We start from the raw sequence: 22,713 nt of genomic DNA, 5'->3' as shown, positions 1-22,713 counted from the left end.
AGTAGATAGTGTCGACTCCCCCTCATAAAAGATCAGACGAAGAAATTAAGGTTGATAAAGTAACTTAAAAGTACATTGTCCACTTTACCAACTGTGCCGATACACGCGGGTAATCAAACCAAGGCTTAACGGGCCTAAACCCCATTAAAACTTTAAATAACGACCAATGGCAAACGTCAACGGTTAGTAAGAGCTAGCGTGACCTAAAAGCGACGAGCCTCAGCAGCCATTCTCGAAACTCTTGTCAAAGACGAAAATTCCCTCATGGACGTTAACGACACGCTTAACACTCCACGTTAATTCGATTTGCAGCGATCACGTGCCCATCCCCGGCGCCTCCAGCCAACGGACGTGTCTTGGACAGTGGACGGTACCTGACGGGCGACTTCGTGCAGTACACCTGTAACGCGGGACACATCATCGTCGGGGAGCCCATCACCGTTTGCAACGACAAGGGCGAATGGAGCCAGAGTCCACCGATATGTGAGTATATCTCTGAAACGCGGGCGTGGAGATTTGACGCTGTAGCCTCCGTCGTTGCGCTCGTTGGGCGCCAGAGCCCGCTGAATAAACGAGGGCCTGGCGGTAATTAAATTAAGAGCGTAGCGTTTCTATCGATTCCACGCGGTAATTGTACGCCGATGAAATTAAGGAATTAAAATTTCTCCTAATTGGTATAACTGACGACAGCAAATAGAAACTCTGTGCCGGTTTCTAGGTATTTTTATCTCTCAGTTGTTTGCGTTCTATTGTTTTTGCCCGTGGAATCGGAAATACGAAACGTACACGTTTTCATTGCTGGTAAAGCAAATTTTTGTCTAGTGTCAATTAGGATTTTAATTAGAATTAATTTTTAAGAATCCCAATTGGTTTCTAGTTCGTTTTATTTCATATTTGGAAATTTCGTTTTAATTTCTAGTAAGGCAAATATACGGTTATTCAAATGTTAGAATAGTAGTTCTCATACCCGTTTTCATTGGCAAATATAGGAAATGTTTGTCTAGGGTCCATTAAGAGGTAAACGATTATTTATTAAGAGTGTAGTTTGATTTATTTATTTCAAAAGTGGTTTTAATTTCGATTAAAGGAAATATATGGTTATTCAAACGTTAAGAGTGCGTTTTCATTGGTAATTTAGGGAATTTAGGGTCAACAAGAATTTATTTCGAGAACAGTCGTTTGTTCCCAAACTGTGTACCGTTATGTGGTTTCCAAACTGTCTACTGTAAGGTGGTTCTCAAACACGTTTTCATTACTAGTAGGTTAGTTTAGAGTTAATTAGAAGGTCAATCACATTTAAATTTTAGAACAGTGGTTACTGAACTGTGTACCGTAAAGTTGTTCCCAATCTGTGTACCTCTAAGTGGTTCTCAATGTGTATACCGTAAAGTGGTTCCCAATGTGTATACCATAAAGTGGTTCCCAATGTATATACCATAAAGTGGTTCCCAATGTATATACCGTAAAGTGGTTCCCAATGTGTATACCGTAAAGTGGTTGCCAATGTGTATACCGTAAAGTGGTTGCCAATGTGTATACCGTAAAGTGGTTGCCAATGTGTATACCGTAAAGTGGTTGCCAATGTGTATACCGTAAAGTGGTTGCCAATGTGTATACCGTAAAGTGGTTGCCAATGTGTATACCGTAAAGTGGTTGCCAATGTGTATACCGTAAAGTGGTTGCCAATGTGTATACCGTAAAGTGGTTGCCAATGTGTATACCGTAAAGTGGTTGCCAATGTGTATACCGTAAAGTGGTTGCCAATGTGTATACCGTAAAGTGGTTGCCAATGTGTATACCGTAAAGTGGTTGCCAATGTGTATACCGTAAAGTGGTTGCCAATGTGTATACCGTAAAGTGGTTGCCAATGTGTATACCGTAAAGTGGTTGCCAATGTGTATACCGTAAAGTGGTTGCCAATGTGTATACCGTAAAGTGGTTGCCAATGTGTATACCGTAAAGTGGTTGCCAATGTGTATACCGTAAAGTGGTTGCCAATGTGTATACCGTAAAGTGGTTGCCAATGTGTATACCGTAAAGTGGTTGCCAATGTGTATACCGTAAAGTGGTTGCCAATGTGTATACCGTAAAGTGGTTCCCAATGTGTATACCGTAAAGTGGTTCCCAATGTGTATACCGTAAAGTGGTTCCCAATGTGTATACCGTAAAGTGGTTCCCAATGTGTATACCGTAAAGTGGTTCCCAAACTGTGTACCTCTAAGTGGTTCCCAATGTGTATACCGTTAAGTGGTTCCCAATGTGTATACCGTTAAGTGGTTCCCAAACTGTGTACCTCTAAGTGGTTCCCAAACTGTGTACCTCTAAGTGGTTCCCAAACTGTGTACCTCTAAGTGGTTCCCAAACTGTGTACCTCTAAGTGGTTCCCAAACTGTGTACCTCTAAGTGGTTCCCAAACTGTGTACCTCTAAGTGGTTCCCAAACTGTGTACCTCTAAGTGGTTCCCAAACTGTGTACCTCTAAGTGGTTCCCAAACTGTGTACCTCTAAGTGGTTCCCAAACTGTGTACCTCTAAGTGGTTCCCAAACTGTGTACCTCTAAATGGTTCCCAAACTGTGTACCTCTAAGTGGTTCCCAATGTGTATACCGTAAAGTGGTTCCCAATGTGTATACCGTAAAGTGGTTCCCAATGTGTATACCGTAAAGTGGTTCCCAAACTGTTTACTTCTAAGTGGCTCCCAAACTTTGTACCGTTGAGTGGTTCCCAATGTGTATACCGTAAAGTGGTTCCCAAACTGTGTGCTGTAAAGTGGTTCCCAATGTGTGTACCGTAAAGTGGTTCCCAATGTGTGTACCGTAAAGTGGTTCCCAAACTGTGTACCGTAAAGTGGTTCCCAAACTGTGTGCTGTAAAGTGGTTCCCAAACTGTGTGCTGTAAAGTGGTTCCCAATGTGTGTACCGTAAAGTGGTTCCCAATGTGTGTACCGTAAAGTGGTTCCCAATGTGTGTACCGTAAAGTGGTTCCCAAACTGTGTACCGTAAAATGGTTCAGACACACGTTTCCGTTGCTATATAATAGAGGAAATGTTTGTCTAATGTCAATTATGAGATTAACCAGAATTTAATTTTAGAACAGTGGTTCCCAAACTGTGTACCGTAAGGTGGTTCCAGGGGTTCTACGGAATTATTTTGAGAAAAGAAGTAACGTGTTAATAATCTGTTAAAGCTAGCTTATGTATATTTTTTTATTTTCATGAGAGCTTACGAATTTTTAGTTTAGTTTAAATATTTATTCAGTTATTCACGAGCCCTTAGTATTCATATTTTTTATTAAAGGGCGTATGAACATCCCTATTTATGGTGCGTCAACAAATTAATTGAAGATAGGGCTGATTGGCGTTAGCTGCGTTACAAACTCGTCGCAGAGCTTCGATTTAGTTGCTACTCCCTTTAAACTGGAATCTAGTTCATCTTTTGTTTCCATATGGTGATAAAATGAATTTTTTTGGCTCCGTGAGGAAAATGGTTTGGGAGCCAAGTTGTTATAAAATGAAATTTATCGTTTCTTAACACTAGGTAAATCATATCATTTTTGCTAGTAACAAACAACAGGGGTGTGAAAAGCCCGGTATTTTACAGCATCTTGTTTATGGGCCCTTAGAAGTAGAATAAACTGTTATTGTGCAATACTACATTCATGCGGAGTGATATTTCTCGTTTAGACGAAAGAATTCGCGTGGTACTACATAAAGTAGTACCATACATTAATTAACTAAAGGGTGTATCTAAAAAAAACTGTAATATAACTGTAAAATTTACAGTTGTTAGTAATTTAATCATTTTAAATGTATCATTTTACGAAGTTTTGTTTTAATATACAGTAGCTATGAATTTTAACGACCAATTTTACATTTTATTTTACGGGCAAATTACTTATCTTAAAAAATAAGGTAATTTCTTAAAGTGTGGTGGCTGTAAAGTAGCAGGATTTTTATCCATTTCCCCCCCCCCCCGACTGTCGAGGTTACATAACCCTTTAAACATCAAAACCAACGTCAATAATATTTAAATACGCAAATATTTATATTTTGAATTCCAATAGGGAAACGCATGACCAGATTTTAAATATGTACATGTACATGGGATATTTGCGTTACGAAACTTTACTTATTTATCTGTTATTTTTTAAACAAACTATTTTTATACTTTTAACTAACCAATAGTTATCATTCCTAACTGGTAAGCGTCCCTTCCACGGTCGATTTATTCGTGAAAAATTGAGCCTAAATTGAATTGCTTTTGCCGTGGTTTTTCCGCTAAAAACTGAGTAGATCTAAGTTTTAACTTAAAATTCCGTACATCAAACAACTATTGACTACATATTTGAAAATAATATTACGTTGTCTTTCTGGTAAATGTCAAACATTTAGAGAAATTTTGTTCTATTTTAAGCTTAAAACATTCATTGATATTACTGTAAACCAGCTTACCGTATTTTTTTCACTGATATTGTTGGAAAATTTTAATTTTTATCTGACAAAATAGCAGATAACCTATGACGGTTGGAAACATTATAAATAATGAAAACCCGATTTATGGTGGTAGGTTTTCATATATAATAGTGATATATATAAAAATACTCTTTAAAAGTCTTAGCTATTTAAAAGAAAAAACTATTTTTTGGTTTGCGATTTAGAAAATACCATACCAAAGAAATGAATGATATTTTTAAGCTTGAACTAGAAGCAAAGAAAATACACTGTCTATTAACGAACAAACATAGTAGGTTTGTTCTGGGATTTTTGGAGTACCGTAAGAAGAGTAACCCTATGACATTATTTTACTCCGATTCTGTGGTGGCGAATAGTTCGAGTCAGGATAAAAACGTTTCCCGGAAGTGCTGCCTGTTGTGAAAATCAGTGTCAATCGTCGCACTAAAATTTTAAAATAAAATACCGTTTCTTAATTTTCTTAAATTTTTTTCAAGCGAGGGTTCCACGAGATGACGAAGGTTGAGAACCACTCTGACTTTGACGAATATTTAACGGTGTAGTCATTATCTCCACCACAACTAGTGAATAGTTAAATTAACCAAACAAGCAAAACGTATCTATATAATAGCAGATTGTTTCTACACTTATTTATTGCGATAGGTCTATTGAAATATCACGTTTTTCGAGTAATTATTAATCGTTTTCTTTCGCAGGTAAGCCCGCTTGTGAATTTCCGGGCGAACCAGCGAATGGTCACGTGATACCTACGAAATTTCACTACGACATCGGAGAAGTGGTGAATGTCGGTTGCAACGCGCGCTATCGACTTCTGGGCTCTCAGAGACTGCGTTGTTCATCTACGGGACATTGGTCGGGACCATTACCCCATTGTCGGCCCATTTTAGTGTCGTGAAGAGACCTCAATGTGCTGCTGAGTGTTTGAACCCTTTAGTCAATATGACCAGAGTGACCAGTGTCGTTGGACCGGACGACACGCCAGCTGAACCAAAAGCGAAACGAGATCGGTAAGCTTACGGAAGAAACGACAATACCGGAACTACTAACTCTATGCAAAGTCGGTTTAAATCCAATCAATACGCTATCTCGAATCGAATTTGGTTTTGAGTTTTTGATTGGCCATACTTAATTGACTTGGATTTAAATGTCGACGAATGCTACGACGTAAAATGAACTCAGCATTACGGGCTTCCGTGTCTACTTACCGATGTTCTTATTTACATTTCGACTTAAAGAAATATACGTTCCCACCGTCTTATACCACGATTCTCCGTCGCGTTAATCGCGAAATGCGAACTCTACTATCTTCAACAACTGGATATGGTCGTGTTCGCGTTTATCGGAATTCGTCAATGTGAATTTAAACATCATATCTAAATAAATGTACGTGTTTTATTTAACAGAATGTATTTCGCATTCTAAAGTGTCAAATCAGTATGATAATAGAATCCTTGCGCTAACAAAGAGACATCCCGAAGTTTAACCCACCGATTTTGTTCAACCTCGGGGGATTGGTAGACCTTCATGTATAACTTGAAAAATCCTAAAGGAAATTTATTCAATGGGCAACCGTTTTGCCATGGCAACGAAAAATGTTTTTGACAACAACAAATGGAAATTTTCCCATTGAAAATAACATGGGATTCTGACCGATTCCTAGGACCCCTTTGTGAAAAATTTTAACAAATTTCAAAATTTCGAAAATGCCTAAAATGGAAAAAATAGATAAAAATTGACAAAAAAACATCAAAACTGATCAACTTTTGATCAATGTGAGGTTAAAATCCCATGTTATTTTCAACGGGAAAATTTAATATTTTGTGTTGTCAAAAACATTTTTCGTTGCCATTGAAAAAATTCCCTTTAGGATTTTTCAAGTTACATGAAGGTGTACCAATCCCGCGAGTTTGAACCAAATCGGTGGGTTAGACTTCGGGATGTCTCCTTGTAAGTTATATTTCGTCAAGTCTTTACGGGAAAAAAATGTCTATAAGCCAAATTGTCCTTCGTCAAAATGGTTGAAGGTCTACTAATGTTTTTTTAAACATTTCGTGATTCTCACTCAGCAGACTGTTCGAAATTGAAGTCACACTATAATTGTACCTTGGACAAATGAACTGTTGTACCAGGATCTAGATTTCACACCTGTTTTTTTTAGAAGCAATCAATTGGAAATATTTCCGCCCAAATATTTAACGCGTGCGGAAAATATTTATTTTTTATGCACGTGGTTTGTATTAGGGTGGAAATACTTCGCGATTATCTCGGTAGGAGCGCTGGTGGTAATTTAATAAATATGGGTCATTGTTTATGATTCGGATCCACGTGTTTATTTGTCCAAGCTTGTACTTAGTTTTCTAAGTAAATGGACCCATAACGATGTTAATCGTTGTTTAAAATTTTCCTTCATATCTGAAATAATTTATTAAACTGTCCGAAATATTTACTCAAATAATAACGTTGTTTTGAATTCCATATGTAAATCATTTCAATGGGAAGAGAGAAACATCAGAATTGTAAAAATAACGTGGTACACCAGCAGGAAAAAAAAACACTTATAAAATTAAAGTAAGCACTTGAAATATATTAATTTTGATCACGAGAGTAATTTAATTAAAATCTCAATTTGAAAAATCCGAATTTTCATGTTTTTTTTTAGGGACGCGAGAAAAAAATAACAAATTAAATGAAGCATTTGAAATATTCATTTTGATCCCGAAAGTTTTTAATAAAAATCCCAATTTAAAAAATACCTTACATAGTACTGCTATTTTAAATTATTTTCTTTGACGTATGTCTAGTAATACTAGCTTCTTAGAAAATGCATTCGAATATTAAATTAGCTTAAGCTACCCCAAAAAAAAAAATTTATTATTTATAATTCCGCCTGAATTATTAATATTCCCACAATCCTACAAGTACACTGTGAAAATATAGAAAAGCATCTGTCTTTCCTCTTAAATTATCCGTAGTACTTTGCCATACCCACAAAATCGGGTTTCATAAACTTTTTTCCCCAGTGAATTGTAGATTGGAATAAAAACGGACGAAACTACAAATTTCACCTTTTCTTTTTAAGACATTCTTTTGACCTTTAATTTCTCATCTTTCTACGTTTTATTTGCCAAGCCCTACTCGACGGTTGTAATAAATTTTTACTAAAGCCCAGCGTGAAATATTTAGTTCTTTCTGCTGTTAAAACAATTGAAGATATATTGACTTATCTTTTCTCTGAAATATTTCCAAAGGCCTAGACGTATTGGTAGTTTTGGTACGAAGTTCAAACGGATCGATATCAGGACGCGATTCGAACTTGGAAAACAATACCTGTTTTCTTTCAATTTCCTTCGGTAAAAAGAAATACTGTCGAAGAATCATGGCTATTATTTTTACAAGTCAAGTGGTCTGGAGAGAAAACAGAATCGAACATCTTGACTTTTCATTGAGGCAGCCTTACGGAACCTAGGGCGATTAGGTTTTCGATCCTAACGATCGCCTATTTGAAGGTCGAGATCACAATTCTCAAGGTCAAGATTGCCATGTTTATACTAACAAGGAGAGTACCCGAGGTGTTTATTGCCGATTTTGTTCAAAGTCGGACGTAATGTAGACCTATACGAGATACGAAATTTCCCAAAAGGAGACGTTGCACTACCCATTCGATTTGCCATGGCAACCAAAAATGTTTTTGACCGTTTAAAACAAAAATAAGATTTTTTCCTTATTTTACCCAAAAATTTTCCAATTTACCCAAACTTTATGAAATTTACCTAAATGTGGTTCAAATTACCCATTTCGTGATTTTCAAATTAAAAAAAAATCATAGCTAAGACCCTGTGAAACCGAGAAAATTCCGTGCTTTTTTAAATGGAGATTTTTTGTTTTAAGTAATCAAAAACATTTTCGGTTGCCATGGCAAATCGAATGGGTAGTGCAACGTCTCCTTTTTGAAATTTAATATCTCGTATAGGTCTACATTACACCCGACTTTGAACAAAATCGGCAACAAACACCTCGGGTTATCTCCTTGTAAGTATTTTTAATTATAATATTTTAGTGCATTTTCAATAATAAAATTTTGAAGGGCCAGATCATCGATTTCAAGATCGCGAGATACAAATTGCGTACAGGGAAACAAATATTTAGAGTGAAGCCGTTAGAAGTTCAATTTTAATGCATTTATTTAGTCTAGATGTCGCCAATTTGAACTCTATGATGCGAAGGTAATAAAATACTACAGTTTTATTACAAAAATACTAATTCTAACATTATTTTGAACGATATTTTATCTTAAATCTATAAAGTCTAGCTAAATAAGAAGAACTAAAAAATAATTTTTTTTAATAACATAACTTTTCTACTTTTCAAACTGGTGGCGCCATCTGGTAAAGCTTTCGGTATTAAAAATCGACCTCTAATGGGGTTATTCCTGTGAAAGGATTTCTTATCGGTCTATTTCTTGGGAATTGTCAAGAGACCGGAGGTGTTTCCCGTATACCCATGCTTTATTTATGTACAAACCCTGGTTCCACTTTCAGTCTCTACGGGCCGATTTAAATTCACTTCTAAACAAAGAATAACGAGTCTGGATTTTCTTATATTGCGCCATAGAAATGGACGGCTGAAATAAGCAACCGAAAAGGTTATAAAGCCATTTTATTGTCTTCAAAAATAGGCAAACACTAGTGACGTACAGAGGCAAAAAACATAACAAACCGTTCTATTTTATAAACGGAGTCAAGCGGACGAATTTAAGATCTACTACTTGTTCGATTTTGTAAATATAGATGGCACTACAATGTATACCTATAGAATTATTTTAAAGTACGAGACGCCAACCGCGAATTCTTTCAGGAACTCCACATTATTATTCTTGAAATTTACTCACATAAAAAAAGGTTAGAAATTGAGCTCTAGTTCTAAAAATTCGAAATAAATGTTTTCTGTTTCTACATTCAGTGTTATAAAATAAAAATACTTTTTCAACTGGAAATGTCTAGACTATTTTTTAAGTGGTTGTCTAGTGTTAAAGATTTTAATTTGTTTATTTACTTTTTGACAGTTTTAAGATTTTATTATCTAAGTTATTTAAGTATGAATCAATTTTTATTTTGTGCACTTAAAAACAGAGGATAAAGAGATTTTTAGAAATGTGCGTTATATCAAGAATACATTTATTTTTACTTAGGGAAAATGACTATGTTGTTAGCTCTTACAATTGTTAGTTTGTCAGAGGATAAAGTGATTTTATTTTTCCATAAAATTAACACAAACATTAGTTTTCGTGTACGCTGCTTTACTTAATATGTGTCTCCGATTTCACCTATAATATACAACAGGAATGCATACCTCTACTTGGAATGCTTATCGCGGCAGATTTTCGTCTCGATGTAGCTGACGGTTTTTTCGACGTCACTATGTTAACTTGACAAACAACTACGTGAGAGGGGACCGCGCGCAGAGTGTATTTTTTCTCTCGTAGGCGGGAGTGATCTTACCATACGCGATACAGCAAGTTAAGCATTCCAAGTAGAGGTATGGATTCCTGTATACAAGGCTTAGTAGCATTTCAATTGAAACCAGTAATTACGATTGCTAAAACTGACATTGCTAGAAAAGGAACAACATACCATAATTATCTCTCGATTTGTTGGACAGGAAAATTGTAATATTCAGTTTTTTAATTAAAGCAAATGGGGGCTCTATCAAAAAAAGTAAAAACAAAATTACAAAAATGTTTATAAAAGCGCTTCTAGGTGGCAGCACCTTCCGGGGACTTAAAGGAAGGGCAATTTGTCTGCGATCTATTGGTTTCCCGAAACCACGTGTTTAATAAGTTAATAATCACGTGATTCCGAAAAGCCAATCAACGCGAGAAGTTCCCAATTGACCTCACCTTTTAGGCTAGATTTTAATGCTTATTCAACTAGTTTTGATTTATACGCTAACGACATCTAGTGCGAGCGAATGCAACTAGACAGGAGCCGCCACTATTGCTTTAAAAGTTTTAGATATTTTAACAAATGTCACATTAGCTAAATAGAAATATGGCGTCGTTTTCAAGCTATTAAAGATTTCAACTCCGAAGTAAAAACGCGAAAAAAAATCCGTGGAGCATGATAACGTGACTCTCGAAGTTATCGTTAAAACTTCTAGAGAGCTCTACTTAACCTCTCTATTATCTCTAAGTAAAAATTAACACATTACTGTTATATTATGCTTACGTAGATCTTTGTGTTCAGTTTAATCGTAATTTAAGTGTAGCGTGGTTAATTTCCGGAAAAATAAAATGCGGAAAAATTTCCGCAAATCGGAAAAATAAAAATTGAAACATAAATTACTTTTTAAGGGTTTTTAATTTTTTTTTTTACTTTCTATCGATATAAAATGTCTAATAACAGTATACATACTACAAAACAATAATAGTGTTACATTGTTAATCAGTTAAAAGCTAGTCTAGAGGTTTAGGTTTACTTTTAGATTCGAAAAAATGAGGTGAAAATGCCGCTTTATTTAAATTTGCAAACAATATTAGACTAATCATGGAATTAAAAATATATTTTTTTTTCGGAAAAATACGGAATATATTCCGGAAATGCCTAACTGACATTTAGAAAATCTCATTTCAATGTTATTCAGATTTTAATTCGTAAAACTATTTTATTTCATCTGGAAGTATTTTTTTATCATTGTGGAAACGAATGAAATTTTTATTCTGAAATATGTTCGACTTCAGAAAATACTCTCGTTTCATTTTATTACTTGTCCGCTCCAAATGCGTGTCGCTGGTGTAGTATTTCGGCGTTAGAAATAATTTATTCGCAATCATCTCCACGCTGGTTGAAAAAAAAAAAACGAAATCCGAGCGAGAATTCTTCTAGATTACAGATAGAAATTTTAAGCTAAACTTTTTCGCAATGCAGACATTTCTTAGAAAGATTTTATTTGAAAGCGCGGCTGTAGTAGAAGCGAGTGTCGGTAAATCCTGTTCCTAATGAAACTGATAGGATTGAAAAGCGAAACCTTTTTTCTCTTTTCCCCGATTTGGAATCACTTGGGAAAACTATAAAGTCCATAATGTATTTTTCCCCACCACCCATTCCATTTTTTTTTGGCTTTTTGACTATTGAAGCGAGAACATACTTTTGGCTTTGCCATTGCCCCCAGGAAGAAAAATCCCCTTTAAATCCGCTTTTCTGCTTCTTTTCCAAATATCGACGATTCCTTCAAGTGGAAGATCGCTAAAATTCTCATATTTGTTACTCTTTGAATGCGAGCCAAAGATTCCTTCGCGAAACCTCTGCCGTACAAGAACGAATTCATCGCTATCGGAATGAGAATGCCAGACTTAGATGAAATTCCGCGACTGCTGTCGTCGATAAGAAACCGTCAGAAAATCAGGAAACACACACGTTAAGCCTTTGATTCAATCAGGAATGTATTTATGTTAACTTAAAATATGTTGCCTCTGTTTTTATGATTCCTTGTGATATTCTCCACCTATACGGAGAGAAAGCCAGAGGATGGAAGAAAGGTTAAAAGACTACGCGAGAAAGGTGTAGGGGGCGTGGCTTTTCTGGCGGGGATCACGAGGTGAACACACATCCTCTGTTCACTTGAATACATTCTTGATTCAATTAATTACGGTGGTAGAGCAAAATATTTACCACTTAGGCAACAGTAATAGCAGCCTGGTGAGTGTCTCCTTCCTCTTAGGCCTAATAAGTTTATCAATTTAATTGGAAGAGTACAGTATTACCTGAGCTTCTTCCTGAAAATTCAGACACTAGAAGTCAAAGGAATTTTCCCCAACTTTGGAATATTTCCAGTTTTGTTTTCATTTAATACTCGAGGCGGAAAATCGTAGCACTTGAAGAACATTTTCTCAAGCTTTCGTGGTCTTTGGTTCGGAGCCCAAGGTAGCTTTTATCTTTCCCCTGACTATTAGATTTGTCTTTCCCGAAAGAGTTGAGGCTCGGTTGCCGGTCGCGAATTGACATTCGGAGGCTAAAGAGGTCAGTCTGGATTGACATTGCGAAAGTGGGCTGTACCTTCTTGGATGACCCTTCACTGAGATCTGTTAATACGATCATCCGTACTCCAAATACCGCTTTTCCTACTCGCAGCACCCCCTGCCGGGTTTTCGCTTCGCCGCTTTGGCGGAAAAACAAAAACAAGAGAAAAGTTTTCCCGCCGAATCTTTCGACGCTCACCACTCGGAGGCGCTCCCATCTCCTTTCGCCTCAACAGTTTAGTTTAAAAGGGGGACATTTCAAAATTCCGAGCGAAAACTCCAAAGGGGAAAAAGATTTACTGGCGACTCTGGAAGTCAAACTCCAGACGAGTCCAAATTAGCGGTTTTCTTCACTCACTAGCGCCCTCTGCGAAACGAAACGGAAAGCTTCTGGTTAAAAATAAAAGGTGGCACTGTGCGGGATAAAATTGATTTGGAGGACGCGTACTGGAAGCTATTTCGAGGGAAAGAGCGCGTTTACAGAAAATTTAATTTTGTATTAACGGTAAAGATTTGAAACGGGGACAAACGTCCAAAATCTTTAAAGTTTCCTTTCGCGTTTTTTTCTCTCTCGAAACCACCGTTTCTCGGTATTAACTCCTTTGAAATTTTTTCCACGGAACGAATTTAGGAACTTTCTGAAGGATGAAATTGAAAAAAAAAAAATTACTGGAAATATCCTCGGGAAACGTAACATTTTTCGAACTTCGTCTCAATTTTTTTATACGAAACTCCATTGCAAGTTGATTAAGGCCTAGAGGTAAACTTCAACTATCTTCATTCTACCAATAATCGCGCCTGGAAAAGGATTAGTTTTAAATATTTGGTAATGGTATATTCAAAAGTTTAGTGACGTTGGAGCTTCCATTGTTTTGAATTATATTTCTTGAAATATAATTTACATGTATTACCGAAAACTTTGTTATTTTTTTTCTCAAGAAGAAGAATGTTGAGAAAATCCAATATCATTGGTTTTCTAAGAATAACGTCTTCCAGGAGGATGATTTGAAGTTTCTAGTGTAATTCCACTCACTCTACATGGTGGTTATTATTATCTTTAGATTTTTTTCTTTTTAACTGTTGATATGTACTGGGAATTCGGGCTGAATTTTTAGAATTATTTTGCGGCCCTTTAATTGAAATAAAGTATTTTTAACTTGTACGTCCTAGTGAATTTAACTCGATATTATCACATGACAACTAATCAAACCCGAGAATTAGTGAACTTGGCCACTTTTCTTCGAAAGACAATAAAAAATAAGGTTTTTTTTTGAGGGAGAATAATTGCAACCATGAAGGCTATAACAATCAATCAAACGATAAAAAATAGAACCTTTATTACTAAGACCCGTAGCTTAGCAGGAAAATTCCTGGCTTTAAAGGTGCGCGGGTCCTATACGTGTAATAGCCTTTTGTTCCCCGCTCTAACCAACAATGCGCCGCTACGATGGGTCGCGATTTCATAGCCGTTACTTCGGCCTGAATTCTGTCACCCATTCGTGGGTCATTTCGATCCGCGCCAATTAAGTTTAGTGGCTCGTAAAAGTTGTGAAAAGGAACGATAGTTGAGGCAGTTACGACCGGAGCTAGATCTCTCTTTCTACAGACGCTGCTAAACCGAGGATTTTCCACGCGAGCGTCTACGAGCCATACGACCTGAAAGCCGCGTGCTGGGCGTGGTACAATGTCACAACGTGAGGCGTAAAGCACCTCAATTTTATTGGACGTGTCACTCCGGAGAACCTTTCGTTTCGAAATGAAAATTATCAGAGCGTCAACGTAGATTTTTGAAACAGTTTGTAAATAAAAACGATTTCTTTAACAACTATTGTTTTATCATAAATGTAATTGCACTGTCTTGGTATATAAATAGCTGCTCTTATTCAATTTTGTACAGTTAGACCAAGGTTAAGTTAAGAGGAACCACCTATGGACTGCCTTTCAAAGAGTGATTCGCGTTTTTTAACACTCGTAGACCAAGGTTTGACCAGAGGTTAGGCTAAAGTGAGACCAAGGTTAGACCAAGGTTAAACCAGAGGTTAGGCTACAGTGAGGCCAAGGTTAGACCAAGGTTAAACCAGAGGTTAGGCTACAGTGAGACCAAGGCTAGACCAAGTTTAGGCTACAGTAAAACTAAGGTTAGACCAGAGGTTCAGCTACAAGTAGTCCAAGGTTAGACCAGAGGTTAGGTTACAGTTGTTCTAAGGTTAAACCCGAGTTTAGGTTACAGTTAGTCCAAGGTTAGACCAGAGTTTAGGTTACAGTTAGTCCAAGGTCAGACCCGAGTTTAGGTTACAGTTAGTCCAAGGTTAGACCAGAGTTTAGGTTACAGTTAGTCCAAGGTCAGACCCGAGTTTAGGTTACAGTTAGTCCAAGGCTAGACCCGAGTTTAGGTTACAGTTAGTCCAAGGGTAGACCCGAGTTTAGGTTACAGTTAGTCCAAGGTCAGACCCGAGTTTAGGTTACAGTTAGTCCAAGGCTAGACCCGAGTTTAGGTTACAGTTAGTCCAAGGTTAGACCAGAGTTTAGGTTACAGTTAGTCCAAGGCTAGACCCGAGTTTAGGTTACAGTTAGTCCAAGGTCAGACCCGAGTTTAGGTTACAGTTAGTCCAAGGCTAGACCCGAGTTTAGGTTACAGTTAGTCCAAGGGTAGACCCGAGTTTAGGTTACAGTTAGTCCAAGGTCAGACCCGAGTTTAGGTTACAGTTAGTCCAAGGCTAGACCCGAGTTTAGGTTACAGTTAGTCCAAGGTTAGACCAGAGTTTAGGTTACAGTTAGTCCAAGGTCAGACCCGAGTTTAGGTTACAGTTAGTCCAAGGTTAGACCAGAGTTTAGGTTACAGTTAGTCCAAGGTCAGACCCGAGTTTAGGTTACAGTTAGTCCAAGGCTAGACCCGAGTTTAGGTTACAGTTAGTCCAAGGCTAGACCCGAGTTTAGGTTACAGTTAGTCCAAGGTCAGACCCGAGTTTAGGTTACAGTTAGTCCAAGGCTAGACCCGAGTTTAGGTTACAGTTAGTCCAAGGTTAGACCAGAGTTTAGGTTACAGTTAGTCCAAGGCTAGACCCGAGTTTAGGTTACAGTTAGTCCAAGGGTAGACCCGAGTTTAGGTTACAGTTAGTCCAAGGTCAGACCCGAGTTTAGGTTACAGTTAGTCCAAGGCTAGACCCGAGTTTAGGTTACAGTTAGTCCAAGGTTAGACCAGAGTTTAGGTTACAGTTAGTCCAAGGGCAGACCCGAGTTTAGGTTACAGTTAGTCCAAGGTTAGACCAGAGTTTAGGTTACAGTTAGTCCAAGGTCAGACCCGAGTTTAGGTTACAGTTAGTCCAAGGCTAGACCCGAGTTTAGGTTACAGTTAGTCCAAGGGTAGACCCGAGTTTAGGTTACAGTTAGTCCAAGGTCAGACCCGAGTTTAGGTTACAGTTAGTCCAAGGCTAGACCCGAGTTTAGGTTACAGTTAGTCCAAGGTTAGACCCGAGTTTAGGTTACAGTTAGTCCAAGGCTAGACCCGAGTTTAGGTTACAGTTAGTCCAAGGTTAGACCAGAGTTTAGGTTACAGTTAGTCCAAGGTTAGACCAGAGTTTAGGTTACAGTTAGTCCAAGGTTAGACCAGAGTTTAGGTTACAGTTAGTCCAAGGTTAGACCAGAGTTTAGGTTACAGTTAGTCCAAGGTTAGACCAGAGTTTAGGTTACAGTTAGTCCAAGGTTAGACCAGAGTTTAGGTTACAGTTAGTCCAAGGTTAGACCAGAGTTTAGGTTACAGTTAGTCCAAGGTTAGACCAGAGTTTAGGTTACAGTTAGTCCAAGGTTAGACCCGAGTTTAGGTTACAGTTAGACCAGATAATATTAAAATGCAACTATAGCCACGGTTTTCATTATTCCCGGCCTACACGAAGGAGAGCCTGAGATCGTACAGGATTGTTTTCCAATTATCGATAGTAGGGGAAAGATTAGATGAGAAGAAGCGGGGAGGCCGGTTTCCCTTCCGGGAATAAAGAGGCTAACTGGGTGCTGAGCACAATTCCTTACACTAACTATTTCCGTTAACCTATACAAGTTTTTATGTAAAGAGGGAAACCCCCTTAAACCAGTGTGGAAAGAACTTGCAAACTCAACGCAGAAGGAGTAGTTCCAAGTTTTCCCGCAGTGCCACAAGTTGGGTTCAAACCCAGCTCCTCTTGCTGCGAGGCGAAAGCGCTAACCACTCCGCCACCTCACTACCCGGTCACCTGTTTAAAGGCATTATAACTCGCTAGATGACTAGGGTCTATGGTGGTTCCTTGGGTATTAGCCTAGCTCATAATTATTTTTAAATTCCCTACTCAAATTCCTTCAAGGAAGAAATCTATTAAAAATATGAAACCTAATTAATTATACGATAGAAAAGACCAAAAATAATTTCTATTTCTTAAAAAATTGTGTCAAATGTGAGACAAATTTAATCCAAATTCTTAGATCGCGCAATTTTAATCATAGCCCACTCATTTTCAGCAAAACACGCCGTCGGCAAAAGTAAGGGAAAAGCCGAAACGTCGCTAGTCCCGCTGCACTTTCCGCGAGTTTTTGCTGGAAGATTTTCCATCGGAGCGGATGGACGTCGACGGCTTAACATCCATTGACAGTTATCCGTATGAGCGAATACACCATAAAACGTTATTGCAGGAGCAACGGGGTCGGGGTGAGCGGAGGCCCCAGAATCGTTTCTCGGGGCATTTCCCGAAGCCGTTCCTTTACCCGAAAGTAAACGCAATCAATGACTACCTCAAAATAGCCGGAACGGAAGCCTTCCAACGTTGCGCGGTTTCTCGGTTACAAGCGACGGTGTTAGATTAGTCCATTTCGCGAGGTGATATTTTGGGGCCAAAACTTTTATTTTTATCTTCGTTCGATCGATAAACCTTGGCTCTGACATATTACGAGTTAAGGATGCGAAATTCAATTAGAATCATTACGAAGTTTTGACGGACCGAAACCCGAGATTGCCATAGCTCGTTTGGGTCAATGATCCGCTATTTCTCTTCGCCCACTGCCACCGTATGTCTCCCACTTTCTAATATGACAACCTAGGAGTAATCCTAGAGTTAATTAAATTCTGGGAATTATTGGATTCAGGGTTTTTTCGCGTCAAAGAACTATCAAGAGTGGCTTGTTTTTTTTCTAGTACGTCATTTGCATAAGAAACTAATCAAATCTTTCGCATCCCAGGTTTTTTCATGGACAAAATTACGGGTCTATTTACATAAATGTGGCAATTTAGCTTAAGAAAACAACAATTTCCATGGCTTCGTTTATAATAACGGTCACCGTGAAAATTCTTTTTCTGGTCTTAAAATACATTAGTTCAAGCTACAAATTAGCTAGAAATAATGCAAGTTGAGTATAAATAAACGTAATAAGCCTATTTTCGCTGAGGAAGAAACTCAACAGAAATAATCCCAACGCTTTCTGATTTAGCACAAATAAACCCCTCAATATTTGATAAACTTAACCTAATCTCATCGCTTTCTGATTAGCAGAAATAAGCCCATCGATATTTGATTAACTAAACCTAATCTCATCGCTTTCTGATTAGCAGAAATAAGCCCATCGATATTTGATTAACTAGACATAATCCCATCGCTTTCTGATTAAGCAGAAATAAGCCCCTAAATATTTGATTAACTAGACATAATCCCAACGCTTACCGATTAAGCAGAAATAAGCCCATCGATATTTGATTAACTAGACATATCCCAACGCTTACCGATTAAGCAGAAATAAGCCCATAGATATTTGATTAACTAGACATAATCAAAACGCTTACCGATTAAGCAGAATTAAGCCCCTAAATATTTGATTAACTAGACATAATCCCAACGCTTACCGATTAAGCAGAATTAAGCCTTTAGATATTTGATTAATTAGACATAATCCCAACGCTTACCGATTAAGCAGAAATAAGCCCATAGATATTTGATTAACTAGACATAATCCCAACACCTACCGATTAAGCAGAAATAAGCCCATCGATATTTTATTAACTAGACATAATCAAAACGCTTACCGATTAAGCAGAATTAAGCCCCTAAATATTTGATTAACTAGACATAATCCCAACGCTTACCGATTAAGCAGAATTAAGCCCCTAAATATTTGATTAACTAGGCATAATCCCAACGCTTACCGATTAAGCAGAAATAAGCCCCTAAATATTTGATTAACTAGACATAATCCCAACGCTTACCGATTAAGCAGAATTAAGCCCTTAGATATTTGATTAACTAGACATAATCCCAACGCTTACCGATTAAGCAGAATTAACCCCTTAGATATTTGATTAACTAGACATAATCCCAACGCTTACCGATTAAGCAGAATTAAGTTCTTAGATATTTGATTAATTACACATAATCCCAACGCTATCTGACTTATCAGAAATAAACTCATCGCTATTTGATTAACTAGATGTAATCCTAACGCTTTTTGATTTAGCTGTAATAAGCCCATCACTATTTGATTAACAAGACATAATCCCAACGCTTACCGATTAAGCAGAAATAAGCCCATAGATATTTGATTAACTAGACATAATCCCAACGCCTACCGATTAAGCAGAAATAAGCCCATCCATAATTGATTAACTAGACATAATCCCAACGCTTACCGATTAAGCAGAAATAAGCCCATAGATATTTGATTAACTAGACATAATCCCAACGCTTACTGATTAAGCAGCATTAAGCCCATAGATATTTGATTAACTAGACATAATCCCAACACCTACCGATTAAGCAGAATTAAGCCCCTAAATATTTGATTAACTAGACATAATCCCAACGCTTACCGATTAAGCAGAATTAAGCCCCTAAATATTTGATTAACTAGGCATAATCCCAACGCTTACCGATTAAGCAGAATTAAGCCCTTAGATATTTGATTAATTACACATAATCCCAACGCTTACCGATTAAGCAGAATTAAGCCCTTAGATATTTGATTAATTAGACATAATCCCAACGCTTACCGATTAAGCAGAATTAAGCCCATAGATATTTGATTAATTAGACATAATCCCAACGCTTTCTGATTTAGCAAAATTAAGTTCATAGATATTGAATTAACTAGATATTATCACAACGCTTTCTGATATAGCAAAAATAGGCCCATAGATATGGAATTAACTAGATATTATCCCAACGTTAATCCCAACGCTTTCTAATTTACCAAAAATAGGCCCATAGATATGGAATTAACTATATATTATCACAACGCTTTCTGATATAGCAAAAATAGGCCCATAGATATGGAATTAACTAGATATTATCCCAACGTTAATCCCAACGCTTTCTAATTTACCAAAAATAGGCCCATAGATATGGAATTAACTATATATTATCACAACGCTTTCTGATATAGCAAAAATAGGCCAATAGATATGGAATTAACTAGATATTATCCCAACGTTAATCCCAACGCTTTCTAATTTACCAAAAATAGGTCCATAGATATGGAATTAACTATATATTATCCTAACGTTAATCCCAACGCTTTCTGATTCAGTAGAAATAAGATCATCGATATCCAACACATTTTGATTTACCAGGAACGAGTCAAGCAATCTTTTGTTGGTCAGAAATAAGAAAAATAAATAATTTTTGTTACTTTATCCACAACGTAAACAATATGGATTTATAAAATCGTTACACAAAGCCATACGGCCAAAACATTTACTAGATTCTAGGAAAACTACGAACAACGAGTATAAAACCGTAGTTTTTATGGTTTCGGATATTTTGGAGAAAAGCCTCCAAAATTCCTTGGAATCGTTTTAAACGATATAGAGCGCTGTCTATATTCAATTTAGGTCCACGAAAGAAGATCCATACTATAGATCGCGAGTTACAAGCAGCTCCGATTTGAACCGTTGTGAGAAATATACACGATTCAAGAGGGAGAGAGAGTGATTCAAGCGAAGGGAATATTGCCGGAGTTGGTGGACACGGATCATTAATTAAAATTGAGTCGTTTATCTTTCGAGTCGATCCCGGTCCTTGGCGTAACCTCGCGGAAGGCCATCGAAGAGGAACAGCTCGCCCGAATAAAAGGTCATAAAAACTTTTTTAATAGTGTCATTTTGTACTTAAAGATGGGGTACGCGCTTGCTGGACCCAGAGACAATCTATCTTTAAGGTCCTTTGACCGGTTCTACTTTACCATAAGTCTTTACACTTCCGGGACAAGCCCTTTGTTCGCGTTCCTTCTAGTTTAATCGAAGCCTTTCACCTTCGCGTCATATTAACAAATTGAGACGTCAACGTTGATAGTCCGACGTTCCCTTTCCAGAGATTCATTACCTCTCGAAATGACTTTGTAATTGACTGCTTTACTTTATTATCCCCTGAGGGTAATTACTTTCAACGTCCCTCCTTCGAAGTAGAGATGTCCCGAACTGGCGATGCATCTGACCTCTGACCTCCCACCTTCTTTTTTTTTAAGTCGTAACGCGGTGTCAGGTTCGTATTTGCTAAGTCTTTTATCGAGTCTCGAAATAAGTGGTAAGTGTCCCGAGATTCTATAAAGCTGGGACATTCCTCGAATGTATTTTCCCCTTGAGGGATTAAACCTTGAAGTTACATATTTGGCCTGGAGATGGATTTGGGAATGCTAGAATCATATTTCTCGGCCGAGTTAGTAAACAGGGCCAAAACGTCAACACAGCCGACGTAAGCTTTTATCGGCCATCAAACCCGAAGCCTCGTGAACCGAGCAAAACCTTTTTCCCGAAAAAAAAAGAATGGATGTTACGCTTGTACGTCTTTCTTTCTAGTAGATGGCGCTAAGCTCGCATTCCACCCTGGCTTTCCCCGCGCAAATGTCTCCGATTTTTCCCATTCAATATGTTCTCTCTTGAATGCGGCGGATCAAATCTCTCCCCGGTTCGCCTCTGACGTAAGGAAAACGCCAAAATCTATCAATATTGTCAGTTTTCCGCAATACGGAATTCCCATTGGGATTTTGAATTTCGGATTTTAAAACGCTTATCTTCGATATTACCAATGTTGCATTTTGTCATTTATAGACATTCTATATAAAAGTTAGCTGAGATATCCCAAATGCTTGTAATAGTAAATTCATATGAATTCCTTGACTTATTCCAATGTACAAAATTGAAATCCATGCGCACCAAATTTGAATACAATTCTGTTTGTATCAAATAATGTTGATCAAATCAGAAATAAGTTGAATTTCATTTATTGTAATTTGATCTAATATGGACTAATCTACTTATTCGCTAATTTTATCATCCTTTGCAATGCAGTCCATAGGTGGTTCCTTTTAACTTAACATTACATATATACTTATCTCCACCACTCTCCCCCTATTCGGCTTTCCGTTGCTACGCAACTCGTTTTGAAATTTTTAATGTTTAGGCTTAGTTTCCCTTTCGGTGTTATAGTCGCCAGCCAGATTTCCAGCACGGTACTGACGAGTCCCAAATAGGACGAAACCGGTCTACCGTTGGAATTTCTGACTATTTAATTTAATTTAATTTAGTTTTTCACTCGAAGATCTATTTGGTCCGAGTTTCGCGCCTTTTTGTTTGCTCGAAAACCTATCGGTACGAGCTATTAGTAAGTTTTTAAATTTCTTCAAATTTGTTTAAGGTTTAGCTTTATTATCACTTTTCTTAATGGACTAATCTACTTATTCGCTAATTTTATCATCCTGATCTAATATGTAACATTATCAATTGAAATTTTCGATCAAAGTCGAATTTGGATATGCCAAAGTTTTGAATAATATCGGAATTAAATTTGATCGACCATTTTCGTAAGGAATACAAAAATTTCATTTTATATTTTCTACAATTTTGAACAAACCATGATTTTTTTATATCGATTTCATGAAAATTATAAGTAAACAATTTGGTATATTTCAAAGTAATATTGATATTTCAATAATATCGAACAAATATTTACTCAGTCGAGAAGATATCGTAATTTCACTGATTATACAATTTAGTTTGTTTCAACGATAAATTAGTTGGTTTTAATGTTGTTAATTTTCCGGAAAAATAAAAAATTTAAACATAAATTACTTTTTAAGGGTTTTCAACTTTTTATCGATATAAAATGTCTAACATCAGTAAACATACTACAAAACATTAATAGTGTTACATTGTTAATCAGTTTAAACTAGTCTAGAGGTTTAGTTTTACTTTTAGATTCGAAAAAATTAGGTGAAAATGCCGTT

The 22,713-nt window shown here is 37.1% G+C and overlaps 1 protein-coding gene across 1 annotated transcript in view; it reads left to right on the top strand.

The window, feature by feature from the left end:
* Positions 1–7,157, top strand: part of LOC149943555 (locomotion-related protein Hikaru genki-like) — a 97,608-nt gene extending 90,451 nt beyond the window's left edge. Inside the window, exons 8-9 of the mRNA XM_090175657.1 lie at positions 313–483; positions 5,165–7,157. Of these exons, the coding sequence (XP_090031783.1) occupies positions 313–483; positions 5,165–5,364 (371 nt within the window). The 3' untranslated portion in view covers positions 5,365–7,157. The remainder of the gene's footprint in view (positions 1–312; positions 484–5,164) is intronic.
* The last annotated feature ends 15,556 nt before the right edge of the window (positions 7,158–22,713 follow it).

Source organism: Leiobunum rupestre, chromosome 5, assembly GCF_980474605.1.
Source record: "Leiobunum rupestre chromosome 5, qqLeiRupe1.1.hap1, whole genome shotgun sequence".
Classification (NCBI taxonomy): domain Eukaryota; kingdom Metazoa; phylum Arthropoda; class Arachnida; order Opiliones; family Sclerosomatidae; genus Leiobunum; species Leiobunum rupestre.
The sequence above is the reverse complement of the archived record's forward strand: the minus strand, read 5'-3'. Positions and strand labels throughout refer to the sequence as shown.